The sequence below is a fragment of the Epinephelus lanceolatus genome, chromosome 16 (genome assembly GCF_041903045.1).
Source record: "Epinephelus lanceolatus isolate andai-2023 chromosome 16, ASM4190304v1, whole genome shotgun sequence".
NCBI lineage: Eukaryota > Metazoa > Chordata > Actinopteri > Perciformes > Serranidae > Epinephelus > Epinephelus lanceolatus.
The window spans coordinates 31,602,378-31,625,462 of record NC_135749.1 but is presented as its reverse complement, the minus strand read 5'-3'; the positions used below and the strand labels follow the sequence as shown (position 1 = coordinate 31,625,462).

The 23,085-nt window shown below is 38.2% G+C and overlaps 1 protein-coding gene across 1 annotated transcript; it reads right to left on the bottom strand.

The window, feature by feature from the left end:
* Positions 1–1,087: 1,087 nt before the first annotated feature.
* Positions 1,088–11,323, bottom strand: LOC117263027 (chitin synthase chs-2-like). The gene is made up of 22 exons (XM_078175893.1): positions 11,250–11,323; positions 10,255–10,390; positions 9,710–9,898; positions 8,709–9,585; positions 8,282–8,465; positions 7,990–8,085; positions 7,457–7,618; positions 7,193–7,367; positions 6,928–7,029; positions 6,664–6,805; positions 6,245–6,445; positions 6,020–6,135; positions 5,726–5,894; positions 5,397–5,576; positions 4,976–5,254; positions 4,684–4,855; positions 4,554–4,591; positions 4,382–4,446; positions 4,061–4,171; positions 3,760–3,974; positions 3,543–3,636; positions 1,088–2,435 (listed from the first exon to the last, which is right to left on the bottom strand). The coding sequence occupies exons 1-22, from the start codon at positions 11,273–11,275 to the stop codon at positions 2,328–2,330; spliced, it is 3,837 nt and encodes a 1,278-aa protein (XP_078032019.1). The 5' UTR covers positions 11,276–11,323; the 3' UTR covers positions 1,088–2,327.
* Between the last annotated feature and the right edge of the window lie 11,762 nt (positions 11,324–23,085).

The following is a 23,085-nucleotide window of genomic DNA, read 5'->3' as shown; positions in this document are numbered from 1 at the left end:
TTTAATCTGTTTATCTTTCACTATTTTACTAAATCTTACATTTGATTACTTCTCTAAAATGTAAAAATAAACAGAATATATAAAATGTTTTCTGCCTTTTCACTACATGACTTCTAGGTTTGAAATAATAACCTTTATTTTTGTCATACATTTTGTAAATAAACTCTTTCTAAATTCACATTGTAAAGCATGTTCAGACAAGTACAGATGGGTGTGTATGTGCAGTACAACAAAACTAAATGCATCATTCATTTTAATAGCGATGTGCTAAATTATGACTACACAAGTATTTCTAGGCGTAGTCCTACACAGTCATACAGCACGGCAGCTCCACCTGTTATTGTTGACCTTTAACTGGAATTTTTTTGTTCTTTTAGAGTGATTAAAGATAATATTCACCCTGAGGTGGCTGGACTGAAGTGAAGTGGGAAGTCACATCATTTCTTATATAATCATCTAATCTTATTCCAGTCCTACAAGTCATACAGCCAGAGGTATTTACATAAAGATGGTGAGAGCAAAGAGACTGGAAGGACTGAAGCACTGTAGTTTAAGAGACAGTCTTATTGTAAAATGACACATTTTCACAATAAAAAAAGAACAAAAATATATGTTTTTCCAGTGTTTCTACAGCTTTTTTTTTTTTTTTTTTTTTAATTTAGCCCATTTTTAACCAGGTAAGTCCCGCTGAAATCAACAATCCCCTTTTTCCAAGGGAGACCTGACCAAGACAGCAGCATACAAACAAGTTACAGCCAAAACATGATAAAAAACGAAAGCTACACAGTAAGAAATATTGGAACACCTACGCAAAATGACAAGAACTGACGATTTATTCATCCTTGCTGTTATGAGAGCTTTAAAATCAGGCAGAGAGACCAATTCACATAGTGTCAACTCTTTCTGAAGGTTATTCCAAGTGAGAGGAGCAGAGTGCATTAGAGCTTTAAACATATAACAAATAACTTATTGCTCTGTCTTTTCTCTTTCATGTGTAAAATATGAAATATTTAGTTGCAGAAACAACACTTGTAGAATAATAACAGCCAAGTTGCCTAAAAATATTCACATTTAAAGAGCCATCAGATAAAAAAAACTTTCATCAGTGCTTTATTCAAGAACAAGAACAAAATACAACTGAAATAAAACAGCCTCTAACATTCAACTCATTTCATTGTACAAAAAGGTGAAATTATACAGCACTGAATATAAATTTATTTTAGTAAGTAAACTTTTTTCTACTTCATTCAAAAATAAATACAAACAAAGATCATGACCTGATACTGGATAAAGTTTGTTACAGTTTTGGTGGCGATGTGCCTCCTCTGATACACATCACATCACCAGCAGCTTTTTTATATTTTAAACCATTAGAGAGCAACTTCAAGAGGAGTTTTTTTTGTCACCATCCAGACATTTTAACCAGAATTACATGCAACTGACACACACACACATACAAAAAACCCACACAATTTCTTTTCTTTTTACTTTATGACTGCCTGGAGGCTTATTACTATTTTAGTGCAATAAAATTCCAATAAAAAAGTAAAAGCTAAATTTCTAAATTTTTATTCAAAGGTTTGGGATTCACAGTGTTTTAAACACAGTGTAAAACATACAGACCATGTGCAAATATACTTGATAAAGGTAACGACCAGTGACCACAGCAAAAATAAATAAATAAATGTTATACTGTGTGCTGTCCTGATCATACAGCTCAGGATTTTTGGCTCTAAAACAGATGATCAGGTAATCTCTTTGGCATTTCTAAGAAATATTCCCTGATTTAAAACTCCCTGATTTTCAGAGTAAAAGTGATCATTTCCCTGAGTTTGTTCACCATAAAAAGAACTTCATTATTTTGTAACAGTGGACACAGACAGTTCTGTTCCTCTTCACGTTGCCCATACTGGGTCTAAACTTCATTCATTCCTCTTCACATTACAGTGCAATTAACACAGAGGCAGCAAGCTAACATAAAACTAATAAAACTTCAATAACAGTGTTACATTTACTGACCTGATGTTGTCTGATGCTTTCATTTGCACACAACACACATACTCCCACACACAAACAGTTTTTAGAGGTTGTGTTCTTGTTTTGTTCCTGAATTCTTTTTCTCACGCTATTTCATTAAATTATGCATTTTTTTTCTACAAACCACTTTGTGACAAATTCAATCACTACATTTCTTTTATAAATAAATTGCACTTAACTAGATGTAATCATAAATAATATACTGCACATTATAAAGACATTTTTTGTAAAATCTCACATACAGTGGAAATTTAAAAGTGCTAAGGAGTGCTCGTGCACAGAGTCTGCGTTTACACCATGGTCCCTTCATTAGGATCTCTGGAGTAAATTTCATCATCACTTTCCTCAGACTCAGAATTCTCATCAGGGTTGGAGTCGGTGCTGGAGACAGAGTTGACCTGGGAAGAGATGAAAGGAACATCTATTCACATAAATGCCACCACACCTGGAGCACTTCTGGCAGGTCACTATAAAGTATCTCTAACCGCAGCAGCAGGAGGGTGCAGTTGGACTCATGTCAGTACATTCAGTCTCGGCTGGCATTAATAATTAAAGGAATCTATTTGTAAGGCAATTAAACGTTCTTTTCTGTTATTGGCATCTTGCATAGCGATCGTACTCATGATGCCCTTTATGGAAATAGGTATCAATTAGACAAACAATGAGTGCTATTAGACACATCATGGTGTTAAAATGTTGTTTACAATACTGTGTACAACCTCACCAAGCTTCATCTCCAAGTTTCCTCACCAACTTTTGTGCTTAGACAAAGTATTGTTAGTTCTAACTCTATTTATCTGTTTTTATTTTCTTGTTCGTTTTTTTTTTTATTTTGTTTTCAATTCAGTTTTGTTTTAATTAGTTTCCAGAGTGGGTTTGCTCATTTCAGATTAATTTTTATTGTTTAAACATGTTAAGTTTTGGTTGAGTTTTTAGTAGTTTCAGTATTAGTTTTAGTTCATTATTATTATTATTATTATTGTTACATAGTGGGTATTTATTGTGGGTTTTTTTAGCCCTTTTTTGTTTTGTTTTGCATAGGCATAATGCATCTTTTTTGTTGTTTTGTGTCTCTTCATGGTTGTTTTCCCTGTACTTATAGTTATTTTGTATCTGTGGTCATTTTGAGTCTCTTCCTGGTCAGTGTGTGTTAATTTGAAAGACATTGTGCAGGTGAGAGCCAGAGTGCCTCCCTTACACTTTGGGCCCCTGGGCCTGGGTGCAGTAGGCCCTTTCAGTAACTCTGTCATGTTTGTGATTGCTGTGTTGACAAATTTTACCATTATGACAAAGACTAAAGCTAAAAAAAAATTATCTATGTTTTTATTTTATTTCGGTTGGTTTTGCAAGTACACAAAACCATTTTTGTTTTTATTTCGGTTAACAAAAAAAAAATTCTCACCTACTTTTAGTTTAGTTTTACTTAACTATGATAACCTTGATAAAAGCAGAAGCCTGAGTTGCAGTAGATGCAACAACATTAGCTGTACGTAAGCTATACATACCTTTTTGCCTGAAATGTACTCTTCCTGCTTTTCAGGTTTTGGGTCTTTACGTTCTGTGTCCAGAAAAGCCACATAATGGATCAGAGTGTACATTCTGGATGAAAGCAGAACAAGAATGTGAGATATCATTCAAACAGAAAACATAACAGATACATGAACATCATTCAAATCAAAACCCTGTTGAGGAGAAACAAAGACATTTAATACAAGTGGTCACCTGTGGTAGAACATTGCAAGGAACTGGATTATAACCGATGTCGCAAATCCTAGAATGAACATCAAGGCAATGGGATCGATTTGTATGTCTTCTCCTGTGGGCTGGAGGTTGAGGTCGACCTTAGGGATCTTGATGGCGAAGTCCTCCTCGAAGACTTGGAGGGTAAATGTCGCCACCAGCCACAGGGCATTGATGATGAAGAATGCAAAATTTATCTGTGTGTAATGAGAAAAATAAGATTAATGCCAGATTGATTGCACAGCAGTTTTCTGTCAGGTATGGTTCAGCTCCTCACACCTACCTTGTTTCTCAGCTCTTTCAGGTCACTAGCTATCTTCTTTTGTTTCTCTTTGTCGTTGGGCAGAGGTTCCAGGTACTTCTTCTGTAGCTCCCTAAAGAACTGCTCCTCCTCCTGCAGAGAAACACAGAAACCCTTTACAATGTATTATTTGTGCGTGTTTAGACACACCACATAACAAAAGAATGATCTACTGCAAATGCATCAATTTCATGTTAAGGCCAGTTTTCACCTGCGTTGGGAAACTGAATATGGTCAGCACCATTTTGACAGTGTGATTCAGAGGGATGATCATGCCACCTTGATTAAACAAGACATACACACCTGGATGAGTGAGTCCTCCACCAGCTGCATGTCAGTAGACACACTCTGTAGTTGTGTGACCCAACCTGGAGAGATGAGCAAGACAGGACGGTATTAGATAACATCACATCTGTGTCCCCCCACAAAAAAAAGAAAAAAAGATGCAGACTTGTGCAAAATAGTTCGGACTTACATTGGATAGGAGAGTTAAAAGGTTCAGGCTCTGCTTGCCTAAAACACAATCACAAAAGTGATCAGAATCATCTCACACTTTGTAATAAGGGCACTTGCATTCTAATTGATGTTCCGCCTTCTAGACTTACCTCTGTTCTTCCTCTGGGATCCCTACAAAAGTGTTTTGGGGCTGAGGTTCAGGCTGTCCGGGCTCTGGGATCAGGTTCTCCTGGCTGACAACCGGCTGCCCGCCTCCAGATGTCTGGTTGGATTTTTTGCAGCATTTCATACATGAGATGAGCTGCTGGAAGAAGTTTTTGGCTGCAAGAATGAAGAACTGTTTCAGTGCAGTCAGCACAAACAATATGACAGATCTAGCGTAACACTGTAGTTGGTATTTAAAAAAATCACTTATTTTTTTAGCATCAACTGGATATATACCTTTCCCTGTTTTTGTTTGCGTGGCAGCCGGCACTGGTGCAGCAGCTCCAGGGGCAGGTTTTGCTTCCCGTGTACCCCAAGACACGTTGTTCATGTTGACCATGGAGTAAATGGTAAGCAAGAGGTAGGCACTGGGGACGCAGAGGATGTAGAGTAAGCCGTAGAATACCAGCTGAATTTCCTGAGGATGCATTAGAGCAGTGATGATGTAAATGATGGCCATGGCGACGACAAAAATGCTGCTGGGTGTCAGGATGGTTTTGTCCTTCACCATTGCACCTAAAGAGAGATGAAGGTACAAAGCAGTTTTAGGATTAAAGCAGCTTTAAGAAGTTCTACTAACAGGAAGTCCATAAATACTGAAGAACTGCACATAAAGCTTCACGTGTTTGCCAGTTACACCAACTTGAATATAACTTACCAATAATGGACATTGTCACCACCAACATGAGGAATGAATATATGACACTCATGACTGCTGCAATAGTGATCTGAGTGTCTGACTTGAGTTTGAAGCAAAGACCCAAGTAGATGAGAGGAGGTATCACAGCCATGACCAGGGCACTGGCAGCATGGACGTCAAGAACGAAGGTCAAACTACCTGGAGGCCACAACAGGAAGCACATATTTTATTTTTACATTTATTTAATCAAAACATTCTTGAGATAATCACATGCCCAGTGAATTCCAGTTGACTTCAAAGAAAGGTTGCATGGACAGAGGTTATGTCCCCAAACACAGAACACTAACCTGCGATCAAAAGGCAGATTGTGGCTGGGGCCAGGACGGCTGACGTGATGGCAAAGAGCTGGTACAACATGAAGGGTTTGGACATTGACGGGTTTCTCTTGGAAATTATCTTGGTGGCACCCAGCAGATCAACCACGTTGGCCATTGTGGACGGTCCCCATCGCCGACGCTGAAAATTGCAAATAATCTTTAGTTGAATTGGTTTGCTTTTTGGCTCAGATTTTGCCCTCGTTGTGAGTATTTCACAGCCATCATAATATTGTTGGAAAGGGGTTGATAAGCTCCAGCTCTCACCTGGTTGTAGAGTTCTTTGAAGTTCTCAGGTGCGTTGGTGTAAGCATCAGATGCTGCGTTGTACTCCACCCTCCATCCTTGCTTCAGCAGCAAAGTACACAGCCAGCGGTCCTCACCTGCAGGAAGCAGAAAATATATTTATTTGTGAGAGGAGGAGAGGGATGCCAACTTTCAAAGATATCACTAAGACCAAGAACGAGACAAGGAGTCCTATAAGCATGTTACCTTGATCATACTGGATGTAGTGGCTCGCCTCAATGGACGTAGTGGAGTATCTCTTCATCACGTTGTCGTCCATCAGTGCCTCCGCTCTGAACAGACTGAAGCACCCGGGGCTGCACAGCACACAGCCAATGACGTGCTCTGCTGTCTTTTGCAGCCAATGACTGACAGCATACTCAAACTTCTGGAACCAAACTGCGGGACCTGCAGAAGAAATACAGAGGTATTGTAAACCTTGACACAAATGTCTGGTCAGTGCTGTTCAGTTTCTTTCTCAGAATCAGTGGTGAATTTTAGAAGGAAGTGTTCATGTGATTGGTTGGTAATATATATATATATATATATATATATATATATATATATATATATTTTTTTTTTTTTTTTTTTTTGTCTTTTCTATTTAAATTTTACAGTGTTCCAACCTGATCCCGTGGGGTGAATCCTGCCACACGCTGCCCCGACACGTGGGTACATTTTCAGGCGATCGATGAGCAGCACCACGGCAGCTGGTTGGAAGTCTGTGTCCCCGTCTAAAGCCAGGAGGTAGGTGTTGTGCTTCTCTTTCTGTAAGAGTGGCCACAGTTTTTTGTGAGTTACATTTAAGTTTCATTTAGAAATACTGTGGATGCGTGTTTGAGCTCATCAAAACAAATCTACAAAAGTTTTAGATGTTTCTCTTATCTCACCTGGATCTCTGCTTTCAGCTCAGCCTCATTCTCTCCCTTCTGCCAGCGCTCGTAATATTTGGTCATAAGTTTATAGCCAAGAAGATAGTAGAGGTACATGATCTGGAAAATAGAAATAGGAATGAACAAAACTAATATTTACCACATTGTGGGTTTTTAAGCATTGTTGGGCATAAAATAAAAAAAATTTCAGTGTGACCCACATGAACTGAAAACTGTACATGTAAATGTACCTTCTGGGAACTACAAGTCATTATTTTCCTACCTGAGACCATCTTTTCTTGTGACGGATGAGTTCTTTGTCCTTAAAGTGAACCGTGATGGTGTTACCATGAGGCATGGTGAGCACCAGGCGACCTCCATACGGTGTCCTTACAATCTTCTGATCAGGGATCTGCTGCGTCTTTCTGAAGAACTTCTCATCAATGTTTGTGAAGATGCTGAAGACAGACAATGAGAGAGACTAATTTGTGATACTTAACACTAAAATGCACCGCAACTTTAGACTATCTGTAAACACGGTTCTTACCCATAAACTTCTGCGAGGACTCCCACAAGGGTCTCTGCGTATTGGTTTAGGTGACGCCCCCGACTCCCTTCAACATCCAGGAATGCGTCATCAAAGTAGACATGGGCTTCGAAAGTGAAATCATTGTATTTCGACCCTATCTTTGGTCTGTACTTGTCCAGTCTGCAGTGTTCAGAGAAACATGAAAAGGAAATTTGATTAAATCCACTGTGATAAAGTAAATGTTGTTATCAAGAGTGCTTTACTAAAACTGTCTGGGCCAAGGACACAAATTCTTGGAAAATAAAATTACGTAACTTTGTTTTTCTTATTCTCTTCACTTCAGGTAGTATTTCTTTAACTAAATTGCAAGGCTCACATTTTCTTTTTACAAATCATGCTAAAGAATATATTGAAGTGTAAAGCAAAAAACTGAATGCATGCCATCTCAAGCAGAACAAATGTTCACAACTATATTTGATCAAAGAAAAAATGGTGAACAACAGAAATGGAATTAGAGGAGTTGGAGGATGATCACTGCAACAAAAACTCACCTGAATATTGAGATAATGATGTTCATCATTTCATCGTAGGTTTCATGCCACATGGTTGCACACAGATACACCATTGCTGTTTCAAATGCTCTAAAACTTAACATGACAAGATTTGCAGATTTAAGAAACACATCTTGTTTGGAGAAGAGACCGTGTAATTCCAACTTTGTAGCCTAAACTAATCAGCCCAAAATTTCAACTAGAGTCTATATACACCTTGAAGAACAAACAACTTTGCTTTCAATGATTCTTGTGAGGAACAAAATTCAGAACTACTCCAACACACACTTACGTCTTTGTCCTGGATTTGGTCTGGATGTCAAATCGGGTGTTGAGGAGCAGGGACTGCTCAATGAAGGCTCCCTCATACAGCCTCCTCATGAAAAGGTCTTGGGTCCTCTGGATACGATACACGTTGAGGTACCACAGATGGAGGGTTGCCAACACAAGACCAAGCCACCAGGACACTGCTGAACCTGAAGAAAGATTGCAAACACATTAGATGAGCTTTGGATACTGCAAAGGACCTCAGTCTCTACCATATGTTGAAGTTTTTAGTGTATTAAAGTACAAATTAAATACTAGAATAGCAACACAAGGTCAATTGGTAATACCTTATGACAAATACGTCACAGCCCCAAGGACCTACAAAAACCTTATTTTTGAGTGTAATATATGCCAACATGCATTGTAACTTATATCAGGCTCTACTTTATTACCTGTCAGTAAGCCAATGTCAGTTATCCTAGACATGTCCAGGAAGCACAGGGTGTGTGTAGCATCCAAAACCAGCTCAGGGAACACACTGCCGTTCAAGCTTAGGTTTCTTCCATCTACAACTTCATTGCAGTAGCCTGTGAAGTTGACTGAAGTCCCATTCAGACTTAATTTGTAGTCTTGATAGTAAACAATAATGGGGACGATGAACAGAACCATGACGGCCAGAGAAGCCAGGTACAAAGGTAGAATGAAGGATCGTCGCAGGGCATGCATCTTGCAGGCTGCCAAAGAGAACCAGTGGCAGAGTGCAGAAGAGATCAGCTGGACCCCAATGATAATGGCTATAATTCTGGTCTCACGGCTTGGAATGGAGGTCACAATGGCCCAGTCCATTTTGTCCAGATGGACGTAAGCTCCGAGCACACCGGCCGTCACTGCGATCCTGAGCAGGCTGGAGAGAATGTTCAGCAAGTTCTGGCACTTTTTTATGTCTTTACACAGGTTCTTGAGAATGACGTTTCTGCTGTTCTCGCTGATCAGTCGGAAGTAGCTCTCCCACCAGTTAAAAGAAACCAAGAAGCACCCGCCAACAGCCAGACCCACCCAAATGGCCATCTTGACATCAGTGGGGTCCTTTGTGATGTATAAGAAGAGGAACAGGACATAACCGAGCAAAAGGAGGAGGAAGGCGGTGATGGATGGCACCAGGAAGCGGTTCCTTTCTTGGGCGGTGCATTGACAGATCACCTGTAGGAGCGCAGAGACAACAGCTATACCGTTCAGTATTGTCACGTTTGTCACAATGTCCAAGTGTGGCATTGCCACAATGGTGAGGATCGCTGCTCCCATAGCCACCACAAACTCGAAGAACAGAACCTGAAGAAGAAGCACAAGATGATTAACAACAATGTTAACAAAAGAGTAAGAATGCCTTCCAGACTCTGTTTTTGGCATCAGTCAAAGATGAAAAGTAGTTTGGAAATGTCAACCATTGTCTTACCAGGGCAATAGTTGATTTTCTTGGTAGCTTTGATGTTTTGTAGCATGCCTTCCATAAGCTTTTGAGTAATAAGAAGACACTGGAAATGATGAGAATGCAGCCAATGCAAAGCAAAGCGACAGGTCTCATTTCATCTGGGAGGGTTTTTGTGCCTTCATTGGACAAGGTGATGAGGAGGAGGAATGAAGCCTGCAGCAGAGTGAAAAAAGCGATAATTATTTAATTAGTTAGTTAATACAGTGATATAAGGGCAGCTACTCCATACAGTCTGACTTTATTTTTTTTCTTTTTATACTCAAACTGAAACCGTTTTTGAAGAGGGATCAGTCATGTAGTCATTATTAATCAATGCTCCTTCATTTTCAAGGTTTTTGTTCTTGTTGGGTTCTGAGTTTTGTGTCCTTAATGTACCAAAATTTCTTTGGGGTCAAGAATTTACTCAGGAGTTGTTGTTTTTTTCTGTCTACGCTCTTCTCTATGCAAAACATCACAAATTTAAATTCTATTTAAAAAATATTAATAATGATAATAAAGCAATAACAAACCTTGCTACATAGCGCTAATCCAAACACAAACACAGTGACGATACACAGAGTGATGATCTTTAGTAGTTTGATCATCTTCCATGGCGTCTGCTCATCTTCAATGATGGGAACCTCTCGACAGGTATCCCATGGCCTCCTAAATAAAGACACCAAAATGTCACATATATATATATATATATATATATATATATATATATATATGATAAAAGTAATAAATGTTAACCCTTAGATGCATAAGTGGGGTCAAAAATGACCCCAGGGGTTGTTTTTCTTCAATATCTATGGAATTAAAAGTTTTTATCATTTCATATTCCAGGTATTCCTCATAAAACATGTTTTTGACACGTGTGTGTGTGTGTGTGTGTGTGTAGTTCATTACTGCATTTGTCGTGTAGAGATAAGCAGACTTACTATGATATAATTTCCTTGTAATAAAATCGAACCCGTTAGGTAGCCTATTATACTATTATTGATTATTCAATGATGTCGTGTGTGTGTGTGTGTGTGTGTGTGTGTGTGTGTGTAGTTCATTACTGCATTTGTTGTGTAGAGATAAGCAGACTTACTATGATATAATTTCCTTGTAATAAAATCAAACCCGTTAGGTAGCCTATTATACTATTATTGATTATTCAGTGATGTCAAAATGTTAATAAAAAGTGATAAATGAACATGTCAAACATGAAATCATTCTTTTGTTGACCAAAATATAATACAAATCATCATCTTTAAGCAAAATGAAAGAAATTGCTTAAGTTTATCACATAAAACGCATTGATTCTAATTGGGGTCATTTTTGACCCCACTTATGGAAGAGTGTAGGTATTGGTAGGTCATGCGTCTAAGGGTAAAGTAGTTATAAATTATTATAGTTATATTTTTTAAATTAAAGAAGATAGATAGATTGTATTATGTTCACATCATTTCTAATTTAATCAAAACAGTTTGGTAACTGGAAATTAACTTCTACTACTGAAATATATATTTGTACTTACTTAGGCACATCCCGTTCTTCCTCCATCCTTCCTTCTTGCCTGTCTGTTACTGCAAATGGATGCTTCTGGTTTACTGCCAGTATTTAAGCACCTGAGGCACTCCTAACATCTGTAAAGTACCTGATCTAGCTGAACCCTCATCTAAAAGCCACACCCCCTAGATACAGTATGCAGCTGCAGGTGAGCCAAGCACACGAAACATGCTGTACAGTACAGTGTGGTTCAATTAAGGTTTCACGCACATTGGCACATAGTTTCAATGAGTAGTAATTAATACAACAATAGCAAAGGCAATTAAACTGAACTTACAGCAGTCACACGTGGGCAGTAAATGTGTTGTTTTTGTATCTGTTGTGTGTTGGGAGCAGTGGTGGAGGAAACACTAAACAAGAAGTGAAGTAGCAATACCAAGCTGTAAGAATACACTATTGAAGTACTCCTTAGGCAGAGTGACCCTTTTCAGAGTAATTTAATTATATTATTGGATTTTAATTATTATTAATATGTACATCACTTTATGTTGAAGCTAGTAAAGGTGGAGATGATTGTAACAACATTATACTTTATCTGATGGTTGGCTTGTGACCACCATACAATCTAATTATATAAGTCTATATTATTACATTAAGATTTATTTATGTTGTTGTATTTTATTTGTGTTGTTAATCTGAATCTACAAAATAACTAAGGTTGGCAAATACATGTAGTGATGTAAAAAGTACATCACTAGAGATTGCGATAAGTGGGGTTGAAGTATAAAGCAGCAGAAAATACTATACTGACAAGGGACAGTACTTGAGTAAATGTACTTAGTTCTACTATTAGTGGAGGGAACTACATCATAGACTAATAATAGACTAATAAGATAATAGCGTAGGAGTGCATGTACAAGTAAAACAATGGCCACGGTGACATCAAACATTGGTTTGTCAACTCGTATTTTGGCCGTTGCCATCTTGTTTTTTACAGAGCCAGAAGTGACCATATTTGGATGAGAGGGTGGAACTGTGGAGGAGCAAGAGATGAATCTGACGCACAGACTGTGGTGACGCCCTGCAGACAACCTGTCACTTGAAGCAATCATGCCCTTAACTATTATGACATTTAATTGTTGGAGTATATAAAAATTCACCCCCATACAGTTACGAATGCCAAGCTGTAAACATGTTTATTTCTACTGTAAATTTTGGCATTTTGACATACAGGGTCTATGGGGATATACTCACTCTTGGAGCCAGCATCAAGTGGCCATTAGAGGAACTGCAGTTTTTAGCTTCATATTTCAGCCACGCTGCTTGGACTGCACAGGATGCAACTTTCTGTGTGGGCCATTTGTTTGGGTTTGGGGGTGTGTTTTCAGGTTTGGAGTGAGAGGGGAACTTAAGGGTTGAATTTTTAGCATGTGTACGAAAAAACAGTGAATGACCGTATTCAGGTATTCTTTCTATTATTATTCTTATGTAATGTGCATTCTTACGTAACACACATTTAACAAACGTAGTTTGGTTTGATAATTGGTCAGATGTGTGCCTGTGCTAATTACGCCAGCACGAGTGATTAGGACATTTATAATTAGTTTAGGAATCCCAACTTGGAACACCCAACTGGGAACACTTAACACTTAAAGTTAGAGCCTAACTCCTCCTAGAGACTGCATTGTTCATTACTCCCCATATTATAAAAGTGATGGTTAGAAAAGGTCACACACTGTGATTTTGCTGTTGTCTCAGTTGTAGGATCTAAAATTGAAACAGATAGAGTTCAAAGCTCAAACCTTCATACTCTGGGGAGCATGACTTTGCACATTCACAAGACATGAGATTGTATTATTTCTTCTTCTGCACTAGATAAAAGCTAAAAACAAAATAAGAAAAAAAAGAAAAGCCAAAATACAGGAATTCATCCTTTAAAGACCATAATTATCAAGAAATATTATTAGAGTCTGGTTATTTTTATTTATTTATTTTTTACTATCTTGTCAAAAGTGTAGACCAAGAGGATGTTTAATGATTTCAGTGGCATTAGATTAAAAAGTCAGGGGGTGCACCTGAATATTTAGAAATCACCCTCTGGGGAGTATGATCCTGTCGTTGGAGAAGTTGGTGAATCAATTAGCAAAATGTGGCACAGTATAATGGAAAAATAACTTAGTTAATAACTTAAACATCCACTGAACATCAGATATGTGTGGAGCAGCTGCACCCCACAGCAACGCTTTCCAGCTCCCCTTAGGCGTTCCCAGGCCAGATGAGATATGTAATCCTTCCAGTGTGTTCTGGGTCTGCCCCAGGCCTCAGTGGACATGCCTATGACCTCTCAGATTTATTTTGTGGACCGTTGCAGAGGTTCTGACCTGCTGACAGGTAACCAATGGTATCTCTGGTGTAACTTGTTAGAAACAATAAATCCAAACCTGGACCTCTTTTCAGACAACATAGCTCTGTAGAATAAAGACTTGATCCAGAGAATACTTTTTTTTTATAAAACAGAAAAATTTAGATTTTACTTTACAACATCATATAAATGTTTATAAAAAGCTCTATCCCTTATTAGTCTTTGAAAGACAAAGTGAGGCTAAAGCCCAGCTCAGAACAAAGTTTCATATCAAGATGAAACCATTTTAGAACATTGCAGAGAAAAGCTGCAGCAGTGCGAAATTGCCAATCTGAGCTCCACTCAAGTTGGCTGATGGTGATTTTGACCAGCTCCAACTCAGCTGGTCAAATAGTCAGCGGCCGGTTTTAGAACAAAAGGCTAATCACCTGTTTCTAAAGCCAATCGACTTGTAGTGAAGTCAACTGGTCAAGTCAAATGACCCCAGACTACAAATGCAAGTGTAGCCAGTGTCTCACCATCACTATCCTCATTCATATATCGAAAGGTTACAAATTATGTTCAGCCCAAAATAAGCCTGAAAAGCTGGTACTCAAAACAGAAGTACAGAGAGTTGTTGTGTAGAGATGATACACCGTCTCATCTAGTTGCATTGGTGTGAACTGGCAGGTTTTTAGAACATTGCAGAATGACGCAATGCAAGTAGTTGCCTGTTTCAACTTGTCTTGTCGCCAGTCTGATGTTAATTTAGCTTTTAGGAGATCATCAGATCTAATCCAATGTAGGAAAAGTTGTATCAGAGCATTAACTTGGTTGGATATGATGAAATTCCAAAGAATGTTTTCCAACTTTTATGATAAGGACGTAATCATCTGTCTGGAATGAGATGGTAATTGATAGCTCAATCAAACCTTCAAACTACCTGTTTTTAGTTTAGTTAAGTTGCTTGGTTTTTATTTCAGCACTGAAAGTACAGTGGTTTACCTCCGTCTAAAAATGAAATCATGTGTTAACAAGGTATTTGTTCCGGCAGCAGGCTGGAATGATAAAAACACTCACAGACCGATGGAAGAATATGATAGCCTACTTGTGAACCATGAGGTGTTTCATCCTGATCAGATAAGCTGTCTCTCAATTACTTATTCCAGCAGAAGCTCAAAGGCGTGACTACAGAGCTCTTTGGAACTCTGACACTACCTCAACATTATCAGATTTACAATGGAAAATTCCTTAACAATCACATAAACAGGGAAGTAGTGATTGCTGTGTAAGGAATGTGTAAGTAAGTGGTTTACCAATCTGAGTCTTGAACCTGTAGACTCAAAAGAGAGAGAAAATATTCCAAGACAAAATGCAACTTTTCCACAATGTGCCAGTAGTTTTATATCCAACTCATTGTCATTCTGAAGTTGTCAAATACCAAAGCTTGGTCAGTGATTTCTGTGTCAGACACTGATGAGAAAAGCCATCTTTTTGCTGTGGTATGACACGCTACTAAATGGCGTTAGTTTGGAACACTGGAAAACAACAAAACTTCAGGAGTTGGAAAATCCCTATCAGACGGTTGAGAGAGATGGTGGATAGGTTTAACAAACCCCAGATTTTCACCCAGGAGCCTTGTGTTTGCTTTCTGCATGTATAATGAGCCAAACCAAGACCTCTTTAAAATCTTCAAAAAATTATTTGTCACTTGCAACTATCACTAAAAATGTCTTCTACAAGCGTATCATGTCCAGCAATATTCAGTTTTCAAATTGCAAAACATTTTTTTACAGATATAAATACAATATAAATATCATTGGGGTGTTTTCTTTTGTATTGCAATTGAATGCTTAGTTGTTTCCGGTAAGGCCTTCCTCAAATTTGGTTGGCATCTCCCTTTAGTGTAGGGTGCCGAATGTGCTAGATGGCACTGGATCTACACCCTATCCTTTACAGAATATATTGTAGTTTTGTTGTACTGGCAAGTTTTCAGGTGTGAATGTGTTAAACTGTGTGGGTGTGAACAGGGTGTTCCTGTAAGAGAGCTGTGCAACTGCCCTGAATAAATAAAGGTTCTAAGAAATATGACTAGTTGAGGTTAATTATTTTTTACACATGATTGTTCTACTTTTGTACTGAACAGTTTTTGAGACAGGAATCTAAGAAGTAATTTTCTTGTAACTCAAACAACTTTGACCTGCATGTACGTACTTGTAAGCAATCACCATGGGCGGATTATGAGACAATGGGCCCCTGGGCACAGTCATGCAAAAAGCCCCACCACCTCTTCTACTGTACATAGAAACAAGAAACACAGACTTTATGGTTGTTAAGCCACTTGTTGTTGTTGTTGTTATTTAGTCTCTTTGTAGTTGTTATGCATCTCTCTGTGGTTTTATGTCTCATTGTGGTCATTTTTTTTCTCTTTGCAGGGCTTTTTGTGTCTGTGGTTGATTTTTGCCCCTTTTTGTAGTTGCTTTACATCTCTTAATACTCATTTTGTATCTCTTTATAGTTACTTTGTGTTGCTTTGTCATCATTTTGTGTCTCTTTTTGCTTGCTTGCCCCTTTCTGTAGTTATTGTGAGTCTCTTTGTGTCTCTTTGCAGTATTTTTGCAACCTCTCTTTGTCTCTTTGTGGTCTTTTTGTGTCTCTTTGTAATCATTTTATGTTTCGCCGTGGTCATTTTGAGTTCCTTCCTAGTCAGCATGTGTTTATTTGATTGATATTTTGCAGATGAAAGCCAGGGGAGACCCCTGGACCTTTGTCCAGCAGACCCATCATCCCTCCATGCTCTTTACATGGGTGTAATTTTTTAGTGTTACATTTCCACAAAATAATGTAAAAGACATTTATTAGGAGCACTTACCGCTGCGAGGACCCCATTCAAGTTGTTTTGTTTATTATTATTATTTCACAAAAAGAAGCATTTTTGAGGAGCTAAAGATGTTTGAAAACTCATGAAACTTTGCACGTGCATCAAAACTTGTGAAAAATGGCTTAATAGTGCCCCTAAGAAAATTTCACTGAAGCAGCCCCAGAGGTAAGAAAATTGGGAGGCACATGTTATATCCCAAGACTTACAAAAAAATCTCTTGGAGCCATAACCTAAACCAAACAGGGAGTCAGCCATTTTAAATTAACGTTTCATTGTTAAGACATTTTTTTGCCATTTCCAGGCATACTTTAATGAACTCCTCCGAGAGTTTTCACTGGATCAACTTAGAATTTAAGCTGTACATTCTTAAGACCTTGGTAATGCTAAATTGCAAAGCTTTGAAGTTTTCACTGAGCGGTGTGTCCATTAAGTGCACCTGATTTCGTCTACACATGATATTCAGCAACATCAAGACAATTACTGTGTGTCATCCAGTGAATGCAGGAAGTGGTACACAATTTGTAATGCGTCATTTTCAGCACAACGCAGTCCATGCAGGAAGTGTCTAAGTTGTGCACGCAGTGTCGAAGCAGCTGTGACAACTGGCATGCAACCGGCACCCCCATTGGAGAGAAGGTGCTTAAATGAATGTTTTCACTTGTTTGGCTGACATGTCACTCTGTCTGTCTGCGCCCTCATGCACTGCTTCTTACATTAGATAAACATCTTAAGTGGTTTGGTGACATGTCGGCCTGCTCAGACATCTATTCAAAAAAATGTGTCTTGAAATTACATAAAAGTAAAATTAAACATTTTGTTGACATAGTTGTTCAAGGTGTGAAAATGATGCGTCAATGGAACAATGAAGAAGTGGTGAGTAAACTGCTTTGATGCAGAAGTTTTCTTGCTTTCTTTTTCTTGCTGCCAGATTTTGTAACAAAAGGAATTGATTTCATTTCCTTGTCTACTTCAGCTCTGATGCATTGAGCATCAACAAGGGCACAAAAAGAATGAGGCCCTGCGGGACTCTGTGCTGCTCCCATATCAAATGCCTTTCTCTTTACAGCTACAAATTGCTGCCTGATATGGATACGTTCCTGAGGATACATGTAGCTGTGTGCCATCCTACCCTGCAAGCTTTCTTTCTGCCAGACCTTTTCTTAGTCTACGGGCAGGTTTCTCAAAGATAAACTTAGCTCATCTGACAAACATCAGATAAACATCTAAGTTGCATAAAGCTCTCTAATTCCTGACTATCTTAAACATAAATAATTTTCAGTGGGTTTTGTTTAATAATAATATTACTTGGATTTATATAGCGCTTTTCAGGATACTCAAAGATGCTTTGTATGAATTAATTCCCATATATTTTACAAATGAACATGGCTGACTGTTCACTTGAAGCCACTCAGAGCCACTACTTGCAACAGAAAACTTGCCTTCTTGAAGAATTTAAAGCTTACAAGAACACTTTAAGGAGGAATTCCAGTGATGGGTGTAACAACAGTAATAAAACAGAGGGGGGAAAAAGCAGCAACGAGTGAATGAGGAAGTTTATTCTTATCAAACATTTCTCAAACAGACATAATGCTTTACAGTAAAACACAAAAGGAACAGATTTAAAAGATTACATAATGTGAAAGTGAAAAGGGAGAAAAAGACTAAACAAGGGTTCGCCTTAAGAAAGGCTATACAGGTGTGTCAGTTTCCAAGGTAAACATAATGTGACATAACATGTGACATAACCACAAATGCAAAACACCAATCAACAAACCCTGATCAGAAAAACCTGGGAGACTTAAAGGCTAAATGTATAGCTCATTAATTCAGGCAGGTACTGAGTCTGGCTCACATTATGTATAGGCATGGAGTGACACAAAATGACAACAAACAGACAAACAACTACAAAGAAACTCTAGATAGCAGCAATAAGACAAAACGCAACTACTAAGAGACACAAAATGACTACAAAGACACACAAAACCACGGAGAGATGTGCAACTACTATAAAGAGGTGCAAAACAACAACAAAAAGAGGCTTAACAACTATAAAGTCTGTGTGTCCCGACTCTCAGGAGAAGTGGTAGGGCCATCTGCATGTCTGTGCTCATTGTCTCATAATCTGCCCATGGATACAAGCCTGTCACTGGCCGCCTATTTCAGACAGTAATATGCTGTCACCTTTGTCAAAATCAGGTGACATTTTTTTCAAGAATATGTTTATTAGCTGTCATTTCCAAACAGCTCATATTTCTTTTAAGAAAAGTATATTGTATATTTTGTGTATATTTAATGCTAATGCTTAAACAGACATGGGAAACTATGTCATGAGATTATTTTGTGACAAAATGTTTTTTTCATCACTTTGTTTATTGTGATGGGAAAAATCTTCCAAAACGTTTCCAGACCAAAATGGACCACAATTGGAAAAATGACCCTTTACTGCAGTGCATGAAATAACAACAACTTCTGAACTAGCGACCTACATGCTAAACATCTTTTAATGTTTGATGTGGCATTGTCTTTTGCAGTGCTTTCACCATTTTGAACCAACCCACCTGCAAATGTTCCACCAAAACAAGTTCCCTCTCCACACTATTTTGCAAGACTGCCATGGGATGGGGGTTAAGGTCAGGGCTCTGGGCAGGCCAGTCAAGATCCTCCACATCAAACTGGGAAAATCATTTGTTTTCTTAAACGTATCATTATATGTATTAGGAAAAAGCTATCACTCTTCTGTACTATGCTTTTTTTATCATCTGCCTTTTGTGAGTTTCAAAACTATATAGAAGCTTTGTACTAAATAGCTGAAGTACCACTCTAAAACAAAAGCAAAGAGAGGATATCTTTGATTTTGCTGCACAATGGAGCATAGGACTTATTTTAACAACACATAGCTAAAGTCTTCTTCTGAGGTTAGCGTGACTGTCTTTTTCTTTTTTTGCTAGATAAGATCTTAGAGGAAACATCAAAGACAAATTTGCATAAGGGGAAATTTAATCAGATAATTCAGAAAGAAAACCAGTTACCCTCTTTTAGATGTGACTTTTTAAGAACTCTTCCTCCTGATTGCTCCTCCTTCCCATGACTCTGAAAATACATTCATCACCTGTCTTTTTTTTTCTTCCTTCTCTGGGGTGGGACTGGTATAACCCACATTCCAGGTGTCTTAATGAGTCTACACAAACACCAAGTACTGTGCTTGTGTGTTGCCAAGGCGACTTAACAACAGAACAGTAATGATATCACTAAAATGCTCTGTCTGTGTCCTTCTTTGGTCTGAAAGTCACCCGTCAAGACAGATCTAAAGTGACACTTTTCTCCCTGTTCCTCACAAGCTCAGCATGAACGCAAACTCCTCTACAAGCCCTAAGTATGTACAGCCAACTTATAACTGACATTTACAGCTGGATTGCGGAGGGACAGGTAGTTCATGATATGATACACATGACTCCCTCTCCTGATACTCCTGTTTTAGCACAGAAATGCAATGTTGTCTTCCTCTGTAAAGGCAGCTTCCTCCTGCAGCTCTGATACATCAGACGGAGAAAAACATGTGGAACGTTGCACAGTATCTGCACAGCTGCTCAGTTTGATTTGAAAAAAAGATGAAAAGAAGAAATGCTCCCGTCAGATCATTTTTGTAGAGAATATTTAAGTGCCGTTAATGCCATCTTTTTAACACTTTCATGGGCTGCATGATAATAATTAGGATATCAATATGATTTTTATACCAGTATCCCCTATCTTTATAACCCCGATTCCAAAAAAGTTGGGACACTGTGTAAAACATAAATAAAGACAGAATGCAATGATTTCCAAATCCCTATTAACCTAAATTTATTTGAAAACAGTACAAACACAAGATATTTAATGTTCAAAACTGCAACATGTTCCAAAAAAGTTGGGACAGGAGCATGTTTACCACTGTTTGACATCATCTTTTCTTTTAATAACACTCAGTAAGCATTGGTGACACTTTAAGTTTTAAAAGTGAAATTCTTTCCCATTCTTGCTTGGTATATGACTTCAGTTACTCAACAGTCCGGGGTCTGTCTGGCTACTAAGTGATCATAAAACAAATTTAAAGCTTTTTATATATAATTTTTATTGCTAAAAGATTAAAAAAAAGAAAAAAAAAAGTTGTTCATGCACTTTTGAGGCAAAAAAAAAAAAAGCCGACATACAGTACAAACAGATACCTAAGCACAGAAGGGAAGAAGAAAAGTAACATGCATCTTAGATACATTTACTCCAAAAACAATAAAGCTCACTTAAAAAAATCTAATCTTAAAATACAGCTTTTTTGGATTGATTAATACATTTTATTGTGAACATGTAAAACAAAGAAAACCCCCCCACCAAAACAACAACAGATGAATGAAATGACTGATAAACCTATACAACAGGCTTGATGAATAGAGGTTCAAAAAGAAAACAAATTAAATTTTACATTTTTAAAAAGGAGAAGTAGAAGTGTTCTCACAGCAGACACTAAGACTTGTCATCGTATCAAATCACAGGTGATACTAATAACATGGTGGCTCTGTTTTATTCAGGTGTTCCAGTAAGAGCGTGCCAGCATGCATGACACCGGGAACCTGTGCTATATGTAGCTTACTGGAATTCAGACATTATTCTTGCTTGATATACGAGCAGTATACCTAGACAGTTGCTCAACAGTCCGGGGTCTCCGTTGTCATATTTTGTGCTTCATAATGTGCCACACATGCTCAATGGGAGACAGGTCTGGACTGCAGGCGGGCCAGTCTAGTACCTGCACTCTTTTACTATGAAGCCACACTGTTGTACCATGTTCAGAGTGTGTCTCATTGTCTTGCTGGAATAAACAGCTACTAACACACCCTCATACCATCACAGATGCTGTTGGTTTTTTTTTTAGCTTTGAGCAGATAATCTGGATGATCCTTTTCCTCTTTAGGCCGGAGGACACAACATCCATGACTTTCAAAAACAATTTGAAGTGTTGACTCATCAGACCACAGCACACTTTTACATTTTGTGTCAGTCTGTCTCAGATGAGCTGCGGCCCTGAGAAGTCGTGGCGTTTCTGGATGATTTTGATATATGGCTTTCTCTTTGCATGGTAGAGTCTTAACTTAAATTTGTAGATGCAGCACTGAACTGTGTTTACTGATAATGGTTTTCCAAAGTGTTCCTGAGCCCATGTAGTAATATACTTTCTACAATCATGTTGGCTTTTTAATGTTCTGCCCTCTGAGGGGTCAAAGGTCATGGTGGTTTTCAGTCTTATCCCTTATATGAAGAAATTTCTCCAGGCTCTCTGAATCTTTTGATTACATTATGGATTGTAGTTGGTGAAATTCCCAAACGTCTTGCAATGGTGTGTTGAGAAACATTTTTCCCCCTTTTTTTGTTGCCCCTATCCTCACTTTTTTTGAAAGGTGTTGCAGGCATCAGTTTCAGAATAAGGATATATTTTACAAAAAACAATAAAGTTTATCTTTTATTTGTACTGTATTCAATTGAATGTTGGTCAAAAAAGATTTTTTAAATCATTGAATTCTGTTTTTGGTTACATTTTACACAGCGTCCCATCTTTTTTAAAACTGGGAAACTGGGGTTGTAGATACCAAGATGTCTATGATCAAGGCACAGATTTCACACATTTGCTGCAGTAAACATGCTCAGCAATGGAGGACTGCAGTTTCTCCAGTGCATGTCAGCTTTAATGAGAAACAGGTGGAGATGCATGTGATTACTTATTCTGCAGAAGCAGGTATCACATTCTTAAAATCAGTAAACATACAGCACGTGGTCTCAGATGAACTGCTGCCCTTGTCAGATTTCTGTTGCAACCTGTAAACAAAGTACAGAGACCATGACTAAGCAGCTTTACACAGACACAGTAGATTCCCATGGTAGTAAATCACAAATGGAACATCAGTGCTAACCACATCATTGAAAAAGGCCCAGCGAAGACTGTACTACACTACAGTGTGTAAGATTTAAGGAGATATTGTTGTGTCTATCGGTGAAGATTGCAAATTGTAACCAGCTGAAACTTCCCTCCCAATTAGAATTCCTCCAGTTTCCATTGTTCAGGACGTTTTCACTGGGAGTCGAATCATCTGCAGAGGTCCTTACTCTCCAAAACAAATGGATCAGTTGACTTAAACCACAAAAAACACTAAATAAAACAATTTCACATTTAAAAAAATCAGTGTTTTTCCAATGCTGTTTGTCATGGAGGGGCTTCTAATGACGGTGGCTGATGCAAAAATGCAAAAACACAGATGGCCTATCTAGAGCCAGTGTTTGGTTTGTCTGTTCTGGGCTACTGTAGAAACATGACAGTGCAACATGGTGATCTCCATAGACGAAGACCCTCTCCCTATGTACTGTAGATATAAAAGTCTCATTCTAAGGTAACAAAAACACAACAATTCTCATTTTCAGGTGATTATACACAAAAAAACATACTTCATACTTATTATATATCATTTCTGCCAATATAGCCCCCTAAATCCTACACACTGAACCATTAAGCCAACATAGAGAGCATCATCATCTCTGACTGTCTGGTATGGAAGTTCAGTCACACAAAGAGGAAACTAGAGTGAATAGAGGCTGAAGTCTTTAACATAATTGGCTGTGACT